Below are 23373 nucleotides of genomic sequence, written 5' to 3'. Positions count from 1 at the left end.
CAGAACAGCATAATACATCATATGAGATGCATATGGACATGCTGTAAAATTGCTGGTATTTTGTGCCTAGTACCCAAACCCTAATACATGACCTAATAGTAAGGCAAGCAAATATTATTGGACGCTCATAAATACATGAGGTACGAGGTACAACTTTCTGAGTGCAGAGTGATAGGTACCAAAGGCTAAAGCCTCTAGACGGGCTCACAGTTGTAGGCATTTAGGGGTGGCCGAGTATCCTCGTAGATCCCCTACTGAAAGTTCAGTGACACTAACTCGCAGCATGCTGGATAGCTTGGTTGCTCCCAAAATATGTGTCGTCATATCTTAACTAGTACTGCAGGGTCACTACTGCATGTTGCTTGTTAAAGTCACTGCATGAGCAGTCACACTAAAATGGTCCAATTGCAACGTAGGCATTTGTACTCAAAATTACCTTTCTGCCATGCAAAGCTCCCAATTCCATTCATTAGGTGAAGCTCACATTTAGTTTAATAATGTAAAAGACGTTCTACCGCTGACACTGTTGCACATCAGAAATTATATCATACCATGCTGTGGCCAGATCAATCAGCAGCCTTCTTTTGCCCAGCTTTTGCACAAATATATTTGCATCTAGCTAAGTAACATGGGATTAACTACTATGCAGATGAATGAATGCCAGCATAATGGTATTAATTACAGAAACCTTTGACTGCATGGATTTATTTTATAATAATAGGCTCACCTGCTACGTATACTGCACTTATATAGCCTGCCAATATATAAAATAAGATTGCATTCATACCAGTTTTAGTTTCGCGCGCCGAATGCATTTTTTCTGCAGATTGATGGCCCAAATTCTTGAGGAGCTGTTCAAAGATGCTACCTTAAGGTTGAGCAGGATCTTTGATCTTTGCCTGGGAAACAAGAAGAAATTGATATACATGTCCAGGCTGAATAATTCCACTTGATGAAAACACACAATGTGGCGTTTAGCCAGCTGCGTCTCACAATTTCTATTTCTTCTCTTTGAGAGTTATCGTGAAGTGATACATAAGGAAGCTACGTTTCAGTTAATAAAATTGTACCTAATTATATTACAGTCAAACACCGTGTATCTGAAGCACTTTTGTAAAACGGAGGTTTGACACCTGATATGCCCGATATTTATCACAGGGTACTTGTGACACTGGTTTTTACTGTTGGTAAAAAAGAAAATAACGTGTTCTTGTAGCCGTTGTGGAAAATAGACATAGCAATTAGAGCGCTGAGAGGACTCTTATTGCAGAAACAGTAAGCAAATTGCTGAATTTATATACCAAAAATTTCACAACTCTAACATAATGCACTAGTCAGCAGCGGCCTTTCTCTCAGGGCTTCAGTCTTCACTTGCAACCTCATTGTTCTTTTTACTGCATGTAATGTTGTAAAAGCAGAATAAATCACACACCTTTTTGCGCACGGAAGGTCAAGTATAGCCCTTGGTTCGTACTGCTTCTCCTTCTGAGCTTTGTTCCACTTCTGTGGATGATCAGTCGGCGACAGTTTGTCAAAAGTTCTTGCTGCGTTAATATGTAGCAGAGAAGCCACAATGTGCTTACAGTTGTTGTTCCTGTAAAATAAAATCCAAAGCAGCACTGAAGACATTCTAGTTACCTCACTCTAAACACCTATTGTCTCAATTTAAAAAAAATTTGCTTAAATGCGAATCTGATACTATTATTATTAATTAGAGTGTCAGAAACTTGTAGGAAAGAAACTCTTAAAGAATATCTTTAACTTCTTTCATAGCCTCGGTGTATGTTTAAAATTTACTCAGCGCAGGTTGGTGTCATTTTTTGCTATTGTCTCCCAAATATTAAATTTACTGTACTCCGTGAATCTACAATTTGAGCCAACAGTCTGCCGCAAAGAGATCATACCCTGCCCAGCGGGAGCAGCTGACTCCAACAACCTCCGAGTTGCAAACGGTGATCTTAACTTCGTGTGGGGCATTATTGAGTGCGGTCGTTTGCAGAACAGACGCCAGGAAACTGAACCGACGATTTTCATCTGCTTCAACGGAGCACTCAACTACATGGCCTGCATAGTACACGCCCTCTGCTTTGATGAGGCAGGGACTGGTCTCGCACACCTTCTCCACATATCAGTCGATGTTCCTCAGTGGCAGGGCGACTGGAACGAGAAGCGTTCGAAAGTTATTATTATCGCCGACAAAACGTGGTGGTTACGTCGCAGCACGCAGAGGCGAAACGAATGCCGGAGAGTCTGATCATTCTAAAGCAGCAACGATAAAAACACGATCATGCATGTACGTTTCCGTTAGTAAATTAGGCGTAATTGTACTGCGAACGTGCTTGTGATTACACGCAAAAATGCGCTCCAAGCAAGGCTAATCTTCTAGCTCTAATCAATAGCCTGCTCTCAATATAAATCCGCGATCCGCGCGTATCAAGTGCGACCGCGCCAAACGCACCTAAGACTGATCACTCACAACATTTACTATCGTACATCAACATCGAACAATCTTATATTCCGTCATAAACCGACTAACCTTACATCTACCGCGTGTTTCTAACTCGAATAAACGAAACGCACATAGAAGAAAACCGGCATTGCTGAAGGCAGAGAGTCATTTCCAAAGCAAGACGGCATAGCAGGCGCCCGTCGTGACGACCGCTCGACCACATGTGCGCTCCCCGCGATGTACTCAGTTTTTTAAGCTTTCAACGATGCAGTGATCGTCATTCGGCGTAGTTTTGCTTACCTCACATTCTATCGCCGCTATCTGCTCTGTTCATTAGTGTTCAGTGACGGAAAACGATACGTGTAAGCGAACCTGACCGTACTCCGCGAGTAGTAGCAGCCGGAGCACTCGACACAGGCATACGGGAGTCCGTGCCGTGACGTCACATCAGCTGGCCGTGAAGGGCGCCGCTCAAACTTCCCGGGCCTTATAACAGCCATATTTTCGGATGCGCAGCTTCTATGATGAGTGATGATTTGATATTGAGGGAGGCATAAAAGATCAGAGAGTCAACAAATTTTTTGTTCCCACCCTTCGGAAGCTTATTTTGTCCCAAGTCAAATAGAGGTTGTAATGGTTGACTAGCTCACTTATAACCAACCTGACGGCGACGCACATTGCGTTCACTTCATGCCAGGTTTGTAGTAAGTGGACCTCCTATATTACAAGAAAAATACAGAGCCAGACACAAGTAGTGTTTACTTCTTGAAGATGCTCCTTATGTGCGCCTGCATCTTTGGACGCTTTCCAAGCTCGACAGCGCGTTCATTTGCGTCTCGCCGAGACACTTGCTGATATACAAGCTGCTTTGGGAATGCGATATAAAAAATCGCGGTTGAAGCGCACAGAGCAGGTGGTGCCAGGGCGGCCACCTCTTCATCATCTTCATAATATTATTGTTAGTTGGGGAATCCTTATACTTCCTGTACCTCAGCTTCCTGGGTGCATGACTCTGCAATGTCGGAATTATCAAGTAATCGTAAAGGACTTCGTATCTGGCTAGCTTTGCATAAATGACATATTGCAACACTTAAAAGTGCATCTAATCTCGTAGGTGTTGGAATGCTTCCTCCGTCATTGCCAAGGCTATTAATCCTGCCCCAATGAAACAGTTCGTGGCGCATTCCGCAGCAGTCAGTTGTATCCAGGAGGCATTAATCATTTTCACGGTGCCGAACAAAGAGCTCTTATGTGGGACGCCAGTACCTGGTCTCGTTAGAGCCTACCAGCATACGCCGCTGCGCGTCGCTAATATACCAGCAAAATAGCGCGTGATTGGTACGTGATTGCTGTCGTCATCCCGAGCTTTGTTTTCGGCCTGTAGTACAGGAAAGCGTAGCTCACAAAGCACCTCGGCCTGCTGCACCGGCCGATAGCAAAAGGCAGCAGCCGGTCTCGGATATCATCTACGTGTGTGTGCAGAATGACGGCAACGTGAGTTTTTGTGTGCTTCATACCAGCCTTCCAAAGCACGGATTTCAACTGCTGCCGCGTTTGGTGAACAGTTTCGTCTGCATTTTACACATCACGCCTTTCTTACCATTGTCTTTTCAAAGACGACGGGGACTGAATGACGAGGACTAGGAGGCAGTCTTAGGTCCCTGTCTCCGCAGGAAGCGCGCGCAACGTTTTCGAAGCCGGCGGCTGGTTTGTGATGCCTTCTCGTTCGCTATAACTCGTAACTCGCTAACTAATAACTCATAACTCTCTCTAGGCCGCCGCGGTGGCTGAGTGGTTGCTGGCCCGAAAAACGCGGGTTCGATCCTGGCCGCAGCGGTCGAATTTCGATGGAGAAGAAATTATAAAGGCCCGTGCACTGTGCGATGTCAGTGCACGTTAAAGAACCCCAGGTGGTCGAAAATTCCGGACCCGTTCACTACGGCGTCTCTCATAGCCTGAGTCGCTTTGGGACGTTAATCCCTCATAAACCTAAACCATAACTCGCGCTATCTCACTAAAACACATCTTGTGCACTTCTACTAAGAGTACAGAATACATTGCAAAGTGGACAAAATATTCGTGCCAGGAATGCTACAAGTAACAGCAGCACTAAGTATAACTACTAAATACGAGCAAGCATGATAAAAATAAATCGTAATAAATCATTAAAAACAGCACACACGAAATAAAGAACAGCAAAAAACTTACGGCATTTGCAAAAAATTATTACGAAACGCGCGAATATAGTAAGGAAAATTTAAGTTAATAATCCAATATATCAAAACCCAAAATATGTTACAAATTGACCATAATTGCCGACACATGAGGTTAATAAGCAAATTTATTCGAGACTGTCTGCAAATTTATAAACAAGGATTGCGGTACACTGGACATTTCCTAGAGACACAGGCGGATGAAAATGTAGCGGTGAATAATACGACTAGGAATTCAAGCACCGTCCGCTACCAGGAGATACTGGCCACAGCCACTAAATACGTCTGGAGGCAGTCCGGCAATCAATCCTCTATCCAGAAATTATGGATTGTCTACTAATTCCAAAAAAAATTTTGTTGTCCCAAGTGAATGTTTCATTTATTGTCGCTTATTTTTAGCGAATGCTTAGGCTATAGATCTGATTGCTTTTGAGAACGGATCGGCCTTTTATGAAGGGCGGGAAAGTTCCTGTTTAATGGAGTACTAAAATTTTACCGTGTCCTTGGCGTTCCTATAAAAAGTGATATGCGTCATCTTCATCACCCCTCATACATTGCGGGTAATTTGAGTGGCCAGTTCTATTTACAGAGCGTCTTATTGCAGGCTGTTCCCAACTGCGAATGGAAACAGAGTTTCGTTACATTTGTTCAGATAGAGTGTAATTGTAACCTTCGAAATTGCATTGATGCAATACAGGTATGAACTTTTATAACTTGGCTCTAACCTAATGTTTTCGCTCTTGCTCTACGCATGGGCTCTAAAAGATGGATCAGTTCACACCCCAAGAATTTAGAGTAAGAAGCTGCGGCACTGAAATGAGCTCGACTAGGCGAGGTGTCCGTCTCTTTGTTTCCAGGAGTAAGGCAGTCACAAGGTAGCCATTCAAAGATTGTAATAGTCAAGCTATTCGTTTAGTGGCAGCGCTTTGTTTAGCGCTGTAAATTTGAGTAACTTGGCGAACCAACAATGCTTCATCGTGCCATCAGAACGTCCCCGAGCAGGCACGTCACGTGCCTAGGCAGCGGTCAGGAAAGCGGCTGCATTGAATTGCAGCGCAGCACGAATAGAGGCGCGGTTGGAGTTCTGCGACTATAGAGAGAAAATTGCAGAGTGGCCTGTAAAAAGTAACAACGTGAGAAAAGTTCAAGATTGATGCGGCAAATGTGTCCGGTTTAGAAAATACGCGGTTGAGTACGGTGAGATTTATATTAGGTGTAGGTTACTGCTTACTTGATTAAAAGCAATGCGGATTGAGAGTATCCGGATTAATGCCTGGGCCTTTCCTGGTAGCTGTGACGGTTCGTGCGCGTGCACCGGGATGAGGCCCCGGTCATTGGGTTTTCTTGAATGCTGCTGTGTGTGCCGCCCTGGCAATGTGTCCTCGCACAGTGATTCGCATATCTTGAACATGACGTGAAGCAGAGCGACAGCTCATAAGGGCGCAATCATTAGGAGTCCCCATCGGTAATTAAAAAGAGGTTTGACAAATGCCGCGGCCATCGCCGCAGAGATTAATGAAGAAAGCTGCCAGTGGTTAGAGCAAAGGAGGGAAGGCGAAGCAAAGAAATAGGACTGGGGAAAAAAGGAGCCGACAGGAGGAACGGGGAGAAAAATCTAAGCTAGGGGACGACACGTACGAGGCGGTCAGAGGAGAGCAAGGCTGAAGTCAGCGGTAGCGCCGCGACGTGAGCACGTGTGACGTGAGCACGTGACGTGCTTGAGATAGGCCGCCTACAACGCGTCCCGTTGCCTGACAACTCGGCGTATGAAAACTAGTCAAAGACGAAAGCAACAAACAGAGAAATCCTCAGCCTGGCTACGGATGACAACCAGCCCTTCATTGAGCTCTGGCCTCGCTGCGCCGATGCAGCACCACCGACCACGAAGCCAAGTGCCGCAAGAAACGTCATGGTATTTGAGTTGATAAATTTAACTCCCGCAACAAACATCAAGCCAGTTGATTAAATAAACGTATCAAAATTTCATTTCTCGATTCTGTGTTTTCCTCTTCTCATGCCCAGTGCTCATCCAGCACCATTTTAAGAAACCGGCTCATGAGATAGCTGAACGTCAGTGCTGCTGGCACCGGGCTTCAACGTCAAAGAGTTTACTACACCTGTCACTGCGGATTACTTTGATTTCTGAAGCCCGAACTCAAAGGGAAGCTTGCTTCGCCGAGAGGCAAAAGCGCATCCTCGAGTCCGTATTTTGCACTTCGGTAGAGGGTAAAGTTATGAACTAAAAGAAGCGAAAGTTCGGAAACATGGTTTCATCGGCATTGTTTTTGTAAAAATTCAGCTGCACGTGAAACCTGCTTAGTAAACAGTAACATGAGAGTGATGCGATGCTTAGAGGCTCGCTTGCTCAGAAATTCTAGACTATCTTATACCCTCAACAATTAATTAGCTTCTTCCTCGCTCAAGCACTAAACTAACAAATGCGAAGAACGTACGAAGCACGTGGTGCTGTTCTTTTATATAGTGTTATAGCAGTTGTGACTGCGACTCCAGAATAATTATCATGGGCATATAGATTATATCTGTAGAGAAATGCGGCTCGGTGGCAGGAACACGTAGTTAAAAGCGCAGCGCACGCGTGAAATCCCTGAGCACAAAAATCTCCCTTTTTAGTGTTGGGTTGTTGAAAATTTGATCAATAATCGACCATCCTACCGTCGATTAGGAAGCGGCCATCATTAAAGCGGCAACGCTGTCTTTGTCAAATATGAAAAGCGGACTTTTCAACCTTCCTTCCTAACCTTAATATGGCAATGCTCAACCAACAGTTCAACGTTCAGTGACTCTTTACAAAAGGTTAGAACTGTCTTGTGAACGCAATTTTTTCTATTTCATATTACCTCGGTGGAAAACCTTAGAGACCGTACAAGTTTCATTTCTCCTTTCCTTGGGAAAATATCTGAAATTTCAGTGCTGTAGTTACAGTGACCTAGCCATCTTCAGTACAGAAAGCGTCGTTGAGAATGCTAGAGCGAGTATAAAAGAATGAAAAACCCAATGGAGCACTTCACATGTTTGCTTGTGCAGTGATAATCTTCATTCCTTATTGTGCAGTGAGTACAGCAGTATATATACTGTTTCGATGGATTTCCTGGGTGTCCGTTGCTGGCGAGAAAGGCCAACATGTCGGGTCATTTCATTCCGTCGCCAGCGCAAATATAGTAAGTTTTTCCCATTACAAAGAAGACCACCAATGCCTGCAATCTGCACTACGCCACGGCTAGCATGTGCAGCTTGTCTCAGAAATCTTTAAGCACTACCATGGCGCAATAACCAAATGTCCAGATATACTTTTTCAAAGGCTGCTAGACATAAGGGCATAACTGGAAGCCACTGCAGGATGATGCCTCCATCAGCCCACAACGATGAAATTTATGCAACTCTTACTTTATGATGGGTTCACGCAGCAAAAAGGTTTCTCACACTGGCTAGCAAGCTCTCAATTTCTGCGTGGACCATGGGCATGCTTTTCAACTGTTGCTTCAATACACTGTAGCCGCGCTCGCCGTCGTCTTTAATTCAACTTACCTTAACACGAAGCAACACAGCTATGTCATGTAAGACTCGCTGCTGCGTTTAGAAGCCACTAATCCTTCTACATTGGCGTGGACGGCAACCCCTGCTTTGGACACCTGTAATTGTGAGAATAGAATACAACATCTACTTTGTTAGCGTCCTGTGTTTAAGACCGAAAGGCAGACTATACTCTGGTCCACCTCGATCGTCACCTTTTGATGAAGGGTAATATCCTCACATTGTGGCCACAGCAATCGATGGCCCTCAAGGCCGACAATGCACGGTTGAGTTACCAGAGAAGGACTTCCTTGTGTGATATTGTGGCTGTTCTCCACATCTCACCCCACTTCATTTTTTACATCCTCTCATCACTCTCCCCATGTGCAGAGCACCCAGCCGGAATACTCTTGTTAATCTGCCTGCATTCTCTCTCTCCTTCTTGCTTCTTACTATAAAAAAATTTCACTCGTGAAATTTTTTTTTCTATGAATTCAAACGTACTTTATAAGTACTATTTTTCTCGACGAAAAAGTAAAATATCTTACAAAGTGACGCATCAGGAAAGCCGGGGGGGGGGGGGGGAGGGGCGGGGAGTGCACAATCTAATAAACCAGAATCATCAGTGAGCACAAATGCGCGATTGGGCTGTCGCTGCTTGCCAAAAAGGAAGGAATGACTACACCTCATCTTCCACGATAGCATGGTACTGTTTGGAATTGTGAGCGTGCCTCGAATAGTTGGAGAGGACATATTGTGGGAAGAGGAAGGGGGTTTTACCATGTCGAATTCTATTCTCTGGATATCGTTTGTTTTGATATTATAACTACATCTTGAAGTGATCATACTTGATAAAAATATTGTGGCCAGAAAAAGCACAAATAGCTGATGCAGGAAGCTTAAAGGGCTGTAAAAAATTAGACTAGAAAGTGGGGGCAGTGGGAATGCTTTGTCTTTCACCCCCAGGGCACACCTCAAGTTCCGTGGGAAGTGTATGTACGCAATTTTCGTTTCATGGATTACTGATACTTGCAGAATTTCTGTGCTTAGGAATCCCGGATAAAGGGGAATATAAAATTAAATACCCAGACCTCATCTTGGAAATTTCTGCATAGCGAAGAGTTCCTTTTCTGCACTGGCTACGCTAAAGACTGCTTGTGCTAAAACAATAGTCTGTTGCTCAATTCTGTTATGACGTAGGCCTGAAATATATTGTGATCAAACACGTGTTTTTTGCTGCTCACTGTTCAGGTAATGTGACCGCACAAAGCAGGACTTAAAGAGGCTTCGTAGTTATTGCAGAGTACCTGCAGGAGAAAATGCTGAGGATTTGCGAAGCTTTGTAATAGTAGCCTCCACGAGTACCTAAGTCTGTTATCACGCAGGAGGCCTGAAATATATTGTGATCAAAACGTCAGTGGTTTTTGTTGCTCATTGTTCAATGAATGTGGCCGCACAAAGCAGGACTTAAAAAGGCTTTGCAGTCATTGCAGTGACACTGCAGGAGATACTGCCGAGGCTTTGCGTAGCTCGTAAAGTAGCGTCCAAGAGAGCCAAAGTATGTTATGACGCAGGAGGCCTGAAATGTATTGCGATCAAAACGTCAGTGGTTTTTGTTGCTCATTGTTCAATGAATGTGGCCGCAAAAAGCAGGAATTAAAGAAGCTTCGCAGTTATTGCAGTGTCACTGCAGCAGAAATAGCTGAAGCTTTGTGAAGCTTTGAAGGAGTACCGCCCACTGGAGCCTAAGTCTGTTATGACGCAGATGGCCAGAAAAATAATGGGATCAAACACATCAGCGCTTTTTGCAGCTCATTGTTCAGTGATTGTGGCCGCAAAAAGCAGGACTTAAAGAAGCTTCGCAGTTATTGCAGTGTCACTGCAGGAGAAACAGCTGAGGCTTTGCGAAGCTTTGAAGGAGCACTGCCCACTGGAGCCTACGTCTATTATGACGCAGGGGGCTAGAAATACAATGTGATCAATCACATCAGCGCTTTTTGCTGCTCGTTGTTCAGTGATTGTGGCCGCACAAAGCAGGACTTAAAAGGGCTTTGCAGTCATTGCAGTGACACTGCAGTTAGAAACTGCTGATGCTTTGCGAAGCTTCGTAAGAGCAGCCTCCACGAGAACCTCTGTCTATTATGACGCAGGAGGCCTGAAATATATTGTGATCAAACACGTCAGCGGTTTTCACTGCTCATTGATCAGTGAATATGGACGCAAAAAGCAGAGCTTAAAAAGGCTTCGCAGTTATTGCAGTGTAACTGCAATAGAAAATGCTGACGTTTTGGGAAGCTTTGTAAGATTATCCTCCACTTGAGCCTAAGTGTGTTATGACACAGGAGGTAAATATATATTGTGATCAAACAAGTCAGCAGTATTTCCTCCTCGTTGATCATTGAATGTGACGCACAAGGCAGGACTTAAAAAGGCGTCTAATTCATTGCAGTGTAAATGTAGGAGAAACTGCTGAATCTTTGCGAAGCCCGTAAAGTAGCCTCCAAGAGAGCCTAAGTCTGTTATGACGCAGGAGGCCTGAAATGTATTGCGATGACAATGTCAGTTGTTTTTGTTGCTCATTGTTCAATGAATGTGACTGCACAGAACAGGATTAAAAAGGCTTCACAGTGATTCCTCTATCACTGCACGAGAAACTGCTGAGGCTTTGCGAAGCTTTGTAACAGTAGCCTCCACGAGTACCTAAGTCTGTTATGACTCAGGAGGCCTGAAATATGATTCCTGTGTCACTGCACGAGAAACTGCTGAGGCTTTGCGAAGCTTTTTAATAGTAGCCTCCACGAGTACCTAAGTCTGTTATGACTCAGGAGGCCTGAAATATGTGATCAAACATATCAGCGCTTTTTACTGCTCATTGATCAGTGAATATGGCCGTAAAAACCCGGACTTCAAAAGGCTTCGCATTGATTTTAGTGTCACTGTAGGAGAAACTGTTGAGACTTTGAGAAGCTTTGTAAGAGTAGCGCCCACTAGAGCCTAAGTCTGTTATGACGCAAGGGGCCTGAGACATAATGTGATCAAACACTTCAGCACTTTTTTCTGCTCATTGTGCAGTGAATGTGGCCGCGCAAAGCAGGACTTAAAAAGGCTTTGCAGTCATTGCAGTGTCACTGCAGGAGAAACTGCTGAGGCTTTGCGAAGCTTTTTAAGAGTGGCCTCCACGAGAGCGTAAGTCTGTTATGGCGCAGGAGGCCTAGAATATATTGCGGTCAGACACATCAGTGGTTTTTGCTGCTCATTGTGCAGCGAATGTGGCCCGCACAGAGCAGGACTTAAAAAGGCCTCGCAGTCACTGCAACTTCACTGCAGGAGTAGCTGCAGAGGCTTTGCGAAGCTTCGTAAGAGCAGCCTCCACGAGAACCTAAGTCTGTTAGACGCAGGAGGTCTGAAATATTTTGTGATCAAACACTTCAGCGGATCTTCCTGCTCATTGATCAGTTAATATGGGCGCACAAAGCAGGACTTAAAAAGGCTTCGAAGTCATTGCAGTGACACTGCTGGAGAAACTGCTGAGGCTTTGCGAAGCTTTGTAAGAGCAGCCTCCACTATAACCTAAGTCTGTTAAGACGCTGGAGGCCCGAAAAATATATTGTGCTCGAACACATCAGTGGTTCTTGCTGCTCATTGTTCACTAAATGTGGCCGCACAAAGCAGGACTTAAAAAGCTTCGCATTCATTGCAGTGTCACTCTGGGAGAAACTGCTGATGCTTTGCGAAACTGTAATAGTAGCCTCCACGAGACCAATTACGATGTAGTATGGTGGAGCGCATGTTTTTTTTAGTGGCAGCCGCCGCATTGCTCTGCTCCGCAACGGCGATTCCAGGAGAGTGGACAAAGAAAAACCCATGGAGCGGCATTAAAATACTGCAAATGGCTAAACGTGCGATACAGAATCAGAACACTGGCTTCGCGAGTAAATATGCGACTCTTTGGCTCACGGATGTAGAGACACAGGTAACGTCAGCAGTTTCGATTGCGGGCAAGGTCTGCTATAGAGGTCGAGTTTGTCGCTCTTGAAGGGAACATAGTTTGGAAGATGCCGAATGTGCGCACAATGCAATGGAAGCATTCCCTCTGCTTTGGAGGAAGCCGAAAAAAATTTTTAACCAGCTCTACAAAGGAACATAATTGAGGAGGTCCGCTCAATTACCGCATGTGGCTTATTCTTGTATTCCTGCGTGGAAAATATTTTTGCTACTTGTTAAGGACTGTCTTATAGAACTTTCTTTAGACCAAGGTGAATCCAAATCTCCTCTTGCATACTGAACGAAAAGTATTTAACGACCGTTTCGGGATGAAAATCCTAATGCGATTCTCAGTATTTAGTAACCTTGAGTGATGGGTCACCAATTAATACTATTACCTACAACGACGGACCGGAAGATATATTAGCCGCATTTTGCATCAATTTTTGAGATTGTTGCCTATATCAGGAGAGAGTATTGCTTTTCACTCACATTTGTACTATAACGCTTTCGAAGTGAACAAAATGTAGCTGAACAACCTCCAGCACTAAGAGTGCAGAATTTTCCAGCGTAAAATTTTGAGAGCTTCTTCAATTTGCTTATAAGCAATTTATACAAATGTGCTCTCTAAACGTAATATTTTAAAGCAGCTCAGTTATACTCCATCTGAAAATTAACTTCCACCACTCTCAAAGGCAGAGACCTCCGCAGCCGACTAAGAGAGCATGATGAACGTGTTACTCTGTGCTTAGACGTCTGTGTGTCGTCTGCTCAAGGCGCACGCAGATATCACTAGAAGAAGTACTAGCCGACGCTGTCTACCTACTATAAGCGTATGCACGCTTACGTACGCTGTAAGTGTGCATTTTGCGATACGCTCAAAATATCTAAATAGAGATACAACGATACCTTCGCCATAGTGACGCCATCTAGATTCATTTTTGTCAAGAAACAAACGGTTCTCTTTAGGGCTAGAAGCAGCAGATTCCTGACTCTAAATAAGTCGTTTATTGCCCGTACGATTTGTTATAGGCGAGATGAGACCAAGCGAAATTGCGGGGCTCTATTAAAGGTCAGTGAACGCACTAAAAACAGCTGTAACAACGACCAATATGGTCTGAAAAGAATTGTCCTGCTTCGAAGGGCGTCTCTATTTCGGTAACGATGTTTTAGGACCCACAGTAGCCGTGCACGGTGATATCTTAAAATAGCATTGTAATGCTAGCGTGCGTTAAGGCTACTTTAGAAATAGCGTTTAGCGAATGCGCACTTTAAGTCACGCGATTTCATATCCCAGTATGCCTTTTTTTTACATGAACTACATTCCAGAGCGTCAGTACCTTGCCTGTGCTCCCTTGGGAGCTTCGGGAGTGCTGCGAGGAACTACTGAGATTTGGTATAAGCTTCTAGCAAACTTCTTTTTTCCTAACGTCGATGCTTGACTAAAATTTGCTGCCTTGGTCAAGTGTGAGTGATGGTAAAATCTTTGAAAGCGAGCTATTTACACGTAAAGGGTGTCTGCTATATACGAGACCACATGTCCGCAAGAGGAAGAATTTGTTAACTTTGGATGTAATAAAAAAAATGAAGGGAACGGCTCTGAAAAATATACCCCGAGCCTTCGAGCGCTGTTAGAGACTGAAAAGCTGTCAACAAATGCAATGGCCTGAGAAACATTGCAAGGAATCAATTGTAAGGCCAGCCAAAGCAGTAGAAACTCGGCAACAAATATTGACAGGGGAATGAAATTGATAATTCCAATAAACATATAGTATGGTGGAGCTGCCATAAAAAGAATGCAAACCAATAAGCTCCTGCCTGCACCACTGACGTATAACAAACAGCAAGAGTAGTATAAAAACTTATAGGTCATTCAAAATAAAGTTGCTGCGGTTAGAGTGCTGATTGTTAGAGTTAGAGAAGATACGCCGATGATATTTCCGGGCAGAAGAGTGCTCGTTCAAAATGTAAAGTAGAGGAGACCGTCTTTCATCTCCAGCGTCATAACTCCTGCTTTCGACTTTATCGAGTTGTTGGTTAAGTGCACCCATTCTTCCACAAGTGAACCAACCCTAACCAAAAATAGTACTAAAAGCTGACGTCTGAACATGTGGTCAAAGCGTAAACTTCTCTTATACACTCAGAGCAATGAGGGCCTCATCATGAACAGGTTTGGTCCGATCGTGGGAAAGCATGCTTGGCATGCACCCTTGTATTACATGATTTGATTACTTAATGCGACAAGGGTAAAGTGATGAAAACTGTGTGCGCTTCAATAATGCTTTCAGTGAGCTCTCGTTAGCAATTACCTGTGGCCGTCACTGACAAGGAGCAGCACTTCTGATTCTCATGGCACTCAGGGAGCAGTTTTCGTTGTTAAGCGAAGATGGGCAGTTAAAACAGGCGCCGGCAAATTCAACTATTCATTTCATAATCTCGGAACGCAGCAACCAAGGCTCTATCCCAGTGACTTATGTGTCACTGTAAATTTGAATACGAGACAAACAGAACAGAAAGTCATAGATTCATGAATTCTTATGTGCAGTTACTTCCACTTTGTAGCAAGAACTCCTCGTTACCATACATGCTGGATCGAGAAGAAAAGATTCACAATTGTGCGTTTTTCCATTTTACTACTTGCACCTGAATGATGTAACCTTCCTGGTTTTAGTCCACGGCTGATCATAGATGGTTGCATAGCAGTTTTCTACGGTCTGTAATAAACAAGAATTGATCATGATGGTATGCATGTAAACAATATCGTTTCTTCTGTTGTTCTTTTCTGTACACTTCTATACACTCATTTTCGTTTTAGCATTTGTGTCATCTCATGCTTTAAGAAGATATTCAGTAAGAGCAAGCTGGCAAGCTGCCGGGGTAGTTGGTGATGCTTGTAAATTAGGAAGCGCAAAATACCGGACAAGGGGTAGAGTTAGGGACACAAAAACAGGTTCACGAGCGCTACTACCAACTGTTTATTCATGCTGTGGGACGGTGGATGTATAGGAACAGAAAGTCGAGCATGCGCGTGGAAAAGGCACAAAAACCGCACATCAGTCATGCGCACAAGTTAATAAAAAAATATCTAAAAAGGCACTTTCCGATGAATAAGCTTGTACAGACGTGTCACTGACGTGTCATCTCGTGCGTTACATTGCTTCGTGCACGTGTAGGGCAAGCTTGGAGAAGACCACGATTCTAGGCAAGAGCGGCAATGAGAAGGCTAGAGTCGTTCTAGACGCTTATTATATCCGTAGGCTGTCCGAACGTTGTGTCAGTGACACGTCTGTACAAGTTTATTAATCGGAATGTGCCTTTTAGATTCTTTTTTTATTAACTTGTGCGCATGACTGATGTACGGCTTTTGTGCCTTTTCCACGCGCATGCTAGACTTACTGTTCCTATATATCCCCTGTCCCACAACATGATTAAACAGTTGGTAGTAGCGCTCGTGAAGCTGTTCTTGTGCCATTTACTTTGTCCCTTGTCCGGTATTTTTTTGCGCTTCCTAGATTATAACATATTCAGAAAGTTTTTTCTTTCTGGTGTCGTACATATCACACCGTCTTGCTAACCCCAGGAACATACTCAGGGGGAGCTTAAAGAGATGCGAATAATTGGAGACTGCCAGCAGTCTTCTTCTTCTCCTTAGTAAACATGGCACATACCCGCGCAGGGTTATTGGCCAGGGTACAGTACAAAATGTCATTGAGGTATTTGCGAGGGAAGAAAATAGACGTGAGAAGATTGAATCAAGATAAAAATTAGAAACCTCAAATTAATTTTAGTATATATGAATTACCAGGAATAAAATCAAACATATTTGGACATCCGACCAAATTTTGTATGCAGCTAAGAAGGTAACCGATCAGTTGCATTTATGAAATCATGAAGGTAGCCGCAAACAGTGCTTAACAGGAATCCCTTTGCGCTCGCACCGAACGAGAGAAGAACTGGAATAGACAGAGGGAGTACTAACCTCGAAAGAGGGACCTCCAAATACTGCTTTCTCTGAACTGCGAACCGCCGGCAATAAAAGAGAAAATGATCTATTGTTTCAACTTGCCCACATAATACACAAAGGTTTGTCGCAGCGAACCCACATCTTCATAACTACAAATTTAAGTGAGGGATTCTGCATCGCACAAGCGTCATTGACACCTCACAAGGTCTTGATTTACACCACCGGATATTCCATGGGAACTTTAAGTGGTTAAAATCCACGGTATTGAGAAATGGATCACTGAGGTTGGCTGAAATATGCTGGAAGCGCTGCAAACGGGAAGTTTCCAACAGAACCCGTGCTACATGCCTAGGAAGTTTGAAAAGAGACAAACCAATAGCCAGAAACTGCGAAGAATATAGGAGTATAATCTGGGATACGAACGGAATAGCTCCAAGTCAGCTCCCGCGAGTATATCCCAACCGCCGCTTTCTCACAGCTTCCGGAGGCGTCAGTGGAGATAACAGTATGAAGAAGAAAATTCTGTAGCTGTTCAGAAAGGAGACCATTTAGGATGTTTGCGGGCATATGTTTCGCATGGGACGGGAAAATATGGTAATAATAGAAGACGGGGTCAGCTTGCGTGTCTGCAACTTGTTGCATGGAGATCAGATCAACCTGAAGCAGAGCTAACAAATTTTGCGTGAACCTAACATGCGGAAGCTGATAGCGTGGCACTGATTAGTCACAAACAGGTGTGGTTGGGATCGAAAAAAGGTACTACTAACGCCGGGGGCCGGGTCAAAGGAACTGAGGAAAATACGCACTGTTAGAAGTTAGAAGCGGGAAAAGAGATCGTAGATACGGGCTTCCAGATAAAGGACAGCGTTTGAAGCTGATTTTGAGAGCCCGAGGCATAACCGTAGGGCATGCCTTTCGAGTAAAGCTAATGGCTGCAGCTTGTAGTTTCCGCTACCAGAGAACAAGACAAAACCAAATTCCAGAATCGGTCTCGTATAACCTTTATAGAGCAAGAGTAACGTGTCACGACGCATGCCAAACTTTTTATTGCCAACTCGTGTCAACCGGCCCAGAGCACGTTCCCCTTTAACAACATTATTGTTAATATGGCGTCGCAAGTCCAAATTTTGATCATAAGTAACGCCTAGTTATTTAACCGACTTCACCTGCGGAATTGGAGTTTAGCGGTATATTAGCGGGATGTACAAAAGAGTTTTGGACGGAAATACTAGCACGCCACATTTTCTCACATTAAGGGATAAATTAATTTTGTTCAACCGGACTTCAATAGCATTCAGGTATCCCTGGAAACACTCGTATAGTGCATGAATATCCTTTGCTGATGCGAAAAAAGCTGTGTCATCTGCGTATACATAAACTATAATGTTTGGATGAATGGGTATGTCGCGAACCAATACGTTGAAATGCAGTGGAGACAAAACAGATCCTTGTGCACACCTCTTGATTGAACATAGGTATTAGTACAGAAAGATGCGTCTGTACAGAAGAAAAATCTATCATTTAAAAATTCACAAATCCATGCATAGATGTAAAGCGGGGGATGTAGCTGAGCAAGATTGTTAATAAGGACCGTGTGTTCAACACTGTCATAGGCTTTAGCAACATAAAGTGTCACCAAGGCCGCAACTTCTCTCTTGCGCATTTAGAGTGGTATTCGGCTCTCGAGATCCACATGCGCGGACCATAAGGAACAACCGCGACGAAATCCAATCCGTGCGGAGCTTAGGCCGTTAACTTGATGAACATGCTCTGTGAGGCGACTGTGTACTACTCCTTCTATTAGCTTTACTAAATTTGAGGTTAACACAATCGGCCGAAAATTATCTAAATTAAATCCATTCTCTGCATTTTTCAAAAGTAAAAATATTGTTACAGGTTCTATTTACAAATAATATTTACAAGGCAGGTCGAGAGGAGCCTGGTGCGCCGGTGTCAGGATACTCGACTTTCTCTTCCTCTTCTACTTCCAGCCGCCGCACGTCTTCTTTATTCCTCAGAGCCCATGCGCAGCACGTGACATTTCCCCGTTCGCAGACGAAGCCCTCTGGGCCAGTCAATCAATCGGGGTCCCGAGAGTGGAATGGCTTCAGCCGTGCGACATGCACGACCTGGGTTGTCCTTGAGCGGCGTCCTTGCGTTGATTGGGGAGAGATGACATAGTTGAGGTCATTGAGGCGAGCAACAACGATGAACGGGCCTGTGTAGTGCGATAGCAGCTTTTCTGATAAGCCACGCTTGCGTAGGGGCGTCCACAACCATACAACGTCACCGCGCAGGTAGGAGACATCCTTGCGCCGGCGGTCATAACGCTGCTTAGAGCGATGCTGTGTTGCCAAGGTGCGTATCCGGGCAATCCGACGGGCTTCTTCAGCGCGACATAGAGTGTTGGCAATAGAAGGCTCGGTGTCGAGAGAGAAAGGTAAGATGCTATCGAGGGAGCTTCGAGGCGGACGGGCATAAAGAAGGAAGAATGGGCTGTAACCAGTTATTTCATGCCTCGACGTGTTATAGGCGTATGTAATGAAGGGAAGCACGTCGTCCCAGTTTTTATGGCGAGAATCGACATACATGGCCAGCATGGTCGTGAGTGTCCGATTGGTACGTTCAACCAGTCCATTAGTCTGGGGGTGGTACGGCGTCGAGTGGCGAAAATGGCATGAACTAAGACGAAGAAGCTCTTCCACAACGTCTGCCGTAAACTGGCGACCGCGGTCACTGATAACAACTCGAGGAGGTCCATGCCGGAGGATGACAGCACGAAGAAGGAAGAGCGAGACCTCAGCAGCGGTGGCGCAAGGTAGGGCGGCGGTCTCACAGTAACGGGTGTGGTGATCAACGCACACTATAATCCAGCGGTTACCGTTGGACGAGCGGGGAAACGGGCCGAGCAGATCGAGTCCAACTTGTTCATATGGCGTGCTTGGAGGTGGCAAAGCATGCAGGCGTCCAGGCGGAGAAGTCGTGGGAAGCTTGAACCGCTGACACTGCACGCAGGTGGCCACGTAGCGCTGAACCATGTGACGCATTTTTGGTCAGTAAAAACGTTCTTTGATGCGGTTAAGGGTCCTGGCAAACCCCAAGTGCCCAGCCGTGACGTCATCGTGCATTGCCTGCAGAACAGAGGAGTACAGAGTAGCCGGAACGACGAGGAGAAAGCGCGCACCTCCAGGCGAGTAATTCGTTCTGTAGAGTAAACCGTCGCGAACGCAGAAAGGGCTTGCGGATGTCGGGTCACGGGCTTCGGCAAAAAGCGGCGCCAAGTGCTGAACCTTGCGTTGTTCCATCTGGAAAGTGCCAAGATCTGGAAACTCTTGGGAAACGGCAGCGAGATAGTCATCGAAGTTTTCATCATCGGAAGTAGTAACCGTGAGCGGCAGCCGCGAGAGGCAATCTGCGTCGGCGTGTTGGCGGCCACTTTTGTAAGACACTTTGAAGTTAAACTCTTGGAGGCGTAACGCCCAGCGGGCCAACCGACCGCAGGGGTCGCGTAGATTGACCAGCCAGCACAGAGAGTGATGGTCTGTGACGACTGTAAAAGCACGTCCATAAAGGTACGAACGAAACCGTTGTACGCCGAAAACAACGGCGAGACACTCTTGCTCTGTTACAGTGTAATTGCGTTCCGACTTGCTGAGGGTGCGACTTGCATAAGCGACAACGTGTTGATTGCCCTCATGACGTTGGATAAGCACAGCACCCACGCCGATGCCGCTGGCGTCAGTGTGGAGTTCAGTCGGTGCTGTCGGGCAGAAATGACGCAATATTGGCCGCGAGGTGAGGAGAAACTTGAGCTGCCGAAACGCGGAGTCGCATTCGGGAGTCCAGTGGAAAGGGGTGTCTTTCTGCAGGAGACTTGTAAGCGGGTAGGCTAAATCAGAAAACTTGGGAACGAAACGCCGAAAATATGAGCAAAGTCCTAGGAAACTCCTGAGCTCTTTCACTGATTTGGGTTCTTTGACACTGCTTACAGCTTCAACCTTCTGCGGGTCGGGTCTGAGGCCATCCTTGTCAACGAGATGACCAAGCACAGTAATTTGGCGTTCACCGAAGCGACACTTCTTCGAGTTCAGCACGAGGCCCGCTCTCTCTATGCAGTCTAGGACAATGGCTAAGCGGCTGTTATGTTCGGCGAAGGTCCTACCAAAAATAACAACATCGTCCAGATAACACATGCAAACTTGCCACTTCAGGCCACGTAAAAGCGTATCCATAAATCGTTCAAAAGTGGCAGGAGCGTTGCAAAGGCCGAAAGGCATAACATTAAATTCATACAACCCGTCAGGTGTCAAGAATGCTGTCTTCTCTTTGTCTTGCGGGTGCATCGGGATCTGCCAGTACCCGGACCGTAGATCCACCGAGGAAAAGTAGGAGGCTGAGTGGAGGCAGTCAATGGCATCATCAACGCGCGGGAGCGGGTAAACATCCTTCTTTGTGACAGTGTTAAGCCGGCGGTAGTCGACACAAAATCGCCAAGTGCCATCTTTCTTTTTGACAAGGATCACTGGAGCAGCCCACGGGCTTGAAGATTCCTGAATGATGCCGCGGTGCAACATGTCACGGACTTGTTCATCGATTATCTGACGTTCGGAAGGCGAGACGCGGTATGGCTTCTGGCGAATCGGCTGTGCAGATCCAGTATTGATCATGTGATGGGTACGGGAAGCTGGAATCGGCGGTGGTTGGTCGCGACCAAAGTCAAACACGTCCGCATGCTTCATAAGAACGGCCACTAGTACCTGGCGGTCGCTAGTGGGCAGGGATTTGTTGACCATGGCTAGGAATTGAGAGTCGCTCAGATCGCGGCGTCTAGTTGGACGAGACACGTTGTCAGTGATCGCGGCAACTGGTACAGAAAAACGTTCTTCAAAGCCAGCAAGTTTTAAACCACATGGCAATACTGCAGGTTCGTTGGAATGATTGACAGTCCAAAGAGTGGCATGGCCCTTGGTCACATGGACGACGCTGCGGGGTACTAGCACACTTTTCTTTGCACAGTTAAGGGAACAAGGTTCCACCACAGCATCGAAGGCATCAGAAATCGTGCTCGAGGACACAATGGGAACGAATATGGCAGACATTGCTGGAACGACGGTATCTTGAGACACAGAAAACACTTGGGCAACCACTGGCGAGTCTTCTATGAGAGCTGACCGAAGGCCAGGACTTAACGATATGCCGCCACTGCGGAAGTCGAGAGTAGCGCCGCACTGGTGCAAAAAGTCAATACCGAGGATGATGTCATGCGTAAAACGAGGGAGCACCGTGAATTCAGTTCGGAACATGTGGCCAGCGATCACTACATTCACAGAACAAATACCAATCGGAACCAATGATTCTCCCCCTACACCCCGGAATATAACAGCACGATCCCAAGCGAACATTATTTTACGACCCAGACGGTTCTTGAAAGTTGAACTCATCACTGACACCGTGGCACCAGTGTCCACTAAGGCCATGACGCAAATACCATCCACTAAAACTTCAAGGCGGTTCCTTAACATAACAATGGGCAGAGGAATTGGCACTATCGATGATCCGGCGACCGCACCTTCATCGGCCGCACACGCTAGTTTCCCGGGGACGGTGGGGAACGACGTTGGGGGGAAGGCGAGCGGCGAGAGCGGTGCGGAGGTGGAGTCAGACTTCGGTCAGAGGCAGGGGAGTCGTTCCGTGGTGGCGCGTAACTGGATGGGCGCTGAGACGATGTGAAGACACGGTCATGAACAGGCGCATTGAAACTCAGGCGAGGGTTCGACCATTGGCGCTGGGAGCCGGAAAACTGGCCCCGGCGACGGCAGAATCTAGAGATGTGACCGATCATACCACAGCGGTAACAAAGTGGTGGGTCGGGTGGGGCACTCGGGATAACACTCCTCGTAGCCAGTGTCGAAACGACCATCGTACTCCGGCTGCCGCAGGTGGCGTTGCGGATGAGCTGGCGCCCTGGGGCCGGGGCGGGTGATCCGGGGAGCGTCGCTGTAATCAATGCGAGTAGCACTGGTAGGGGCCTGGGCAGACAAACTCCAAGGGTAGGAGCGGGAGGCGGGAGCCGCCTGCAGAGAACAGCTCCCATACGGGACCTCACTGCGGCGCGCAAGATCTTGATGCCGGGAGAGTTCGTCACGCACGATTTGACGAATCACGTCAGGGAGAGTCGCCGCATTCACAGGCTCGTGGAAATCCACGCTGGCGACGGTAGTGACGTTAGGCAGGCGACCGAACTTGGGAGTAATTCGACGCAGTTTTAGAGCTTCAAAGGTGCGGCAGTGCTTGATGATATCCGTGGGCGAGTCTAAATTTTCTTTACTAATAAGAAAGCTGTAGACGTCCTCTGCGATGCACTTGAGGAGATGACCAACGCGATCTTCGTCGGACATACTGGGATTAACGACGTTGCACAGCTTCAAGACCTCTTCTATGTAAGTCGTGCAGGTCTCTCCAGGCACTTGCGCTCTCTGAAGCAAAGACTGCTCAGCGCATTTTCGTTTGGCAACAGTATCCCCGAAGCAGCTGCGGAGCTCTTCCATGAAGCGGTCCCAACTTGTTATTGATGCCTCATGGTTTTCGAACCAAGTTAGCGCGGTGCCATCGAGAAAGAAGACGACATTGGCCAGCTGAAGAGTGGCATCCCAGCCGTTGTATTTGCTCACCCGCTTGTAATGGGTGAGCCAATCATCCACGTCTTCGCCAGCCTTCCCAGAAAACGTCCGCGGCTCACGGTAGTGCTGCCAAGCGGGCGTTGCGGCGCCGGTCGGACGTGCGTTGGCTTCCTTGGGCATTTGCACGGGCAACGATGGCAATCCGGCGATTCTTCGGCTGCAGCGGTTGCGAGAGGGGTCCGTGGTGATCGACCCAGCACCTCCACCACACTGTTACAGGTTCTATTTACAAATAATATTTACAAGGCAGGTCGAGAGGAGCCTGGTGCGCCGGCGGCAGGATACTGGACTTTCTCTTCCTCTTCTACTTCCAGCCGCCGCACGACTTCTTTATTCCTCAGAGCCCATGCGCAGCACGTGACAATATTTTCGAAATTTTCCAACCCTAAGGAATTCAACAGTTTTCCAATGATGCATGTACAATACCCAGAAGGTCGGTTGGAAAGTCTTGCGCTAAAATCTTTAACATGCCCAAAGTAACCTCATCAGATCCCGGGGAAGCAGACTGCATCGAGGAAACAATTGGTAAGAGTTCCGACACGTCCATCTCGG

The 23373-nt window shown here is 46.2% G+C and overlaps 1 protein-coding gene across 4 annotated transcripts in view; it reads right to left on the bottom strand.

The window, feature by feature from the left end:
* LOC144132546 (cystatin-2-like) overlaps positions 1-23373 on the bottom strand; it is a 29698-nt gene that overhangs the window by 920 nt on the left and 5405 nt on the right. For 2 of the 4 annotated variants that reach the window (XM_077665035.1, XM_077665031.1), the window contains one exon: positions 14791-14891. In XM_077665035.1, the coding sequence (XP_077521161.1) occupies positions 14811-14891 (81 nt within the window). In that variant the 3' untranslated portion in view covers positions 14791-14810. Of the gene's footprint in view, positions 1-787; positions 900-1432; positions 1595-14790; positions 14892-23373 lie in introns of those variants that run through there. The other 2 variants (XM_077665033.1, XM_077665034.1) reach the window with 2 other exon arrangements.

The sequence above is a fragment of the Amblyomma americanum genome, chromosome 5, assembly GCF_052857255.1.
Source record: "Amblyomma americanum isolate KBUSLIRL-KWMA chromosome 5, ASM5285725v1, whole genome shotgun sequence".
In the NCBI taxonomy this organism is placed as follows: Eukaryota; Metazoa; Arthropoda; class Arachnida; order Ixodida; family Ixodidae; genus Amblyomma; species Amblyomma americanum.
Note: the sequence above shows the minus strand (reverse complement) of the source record. Positions and strands in the feature narration are given on the sequence as shown.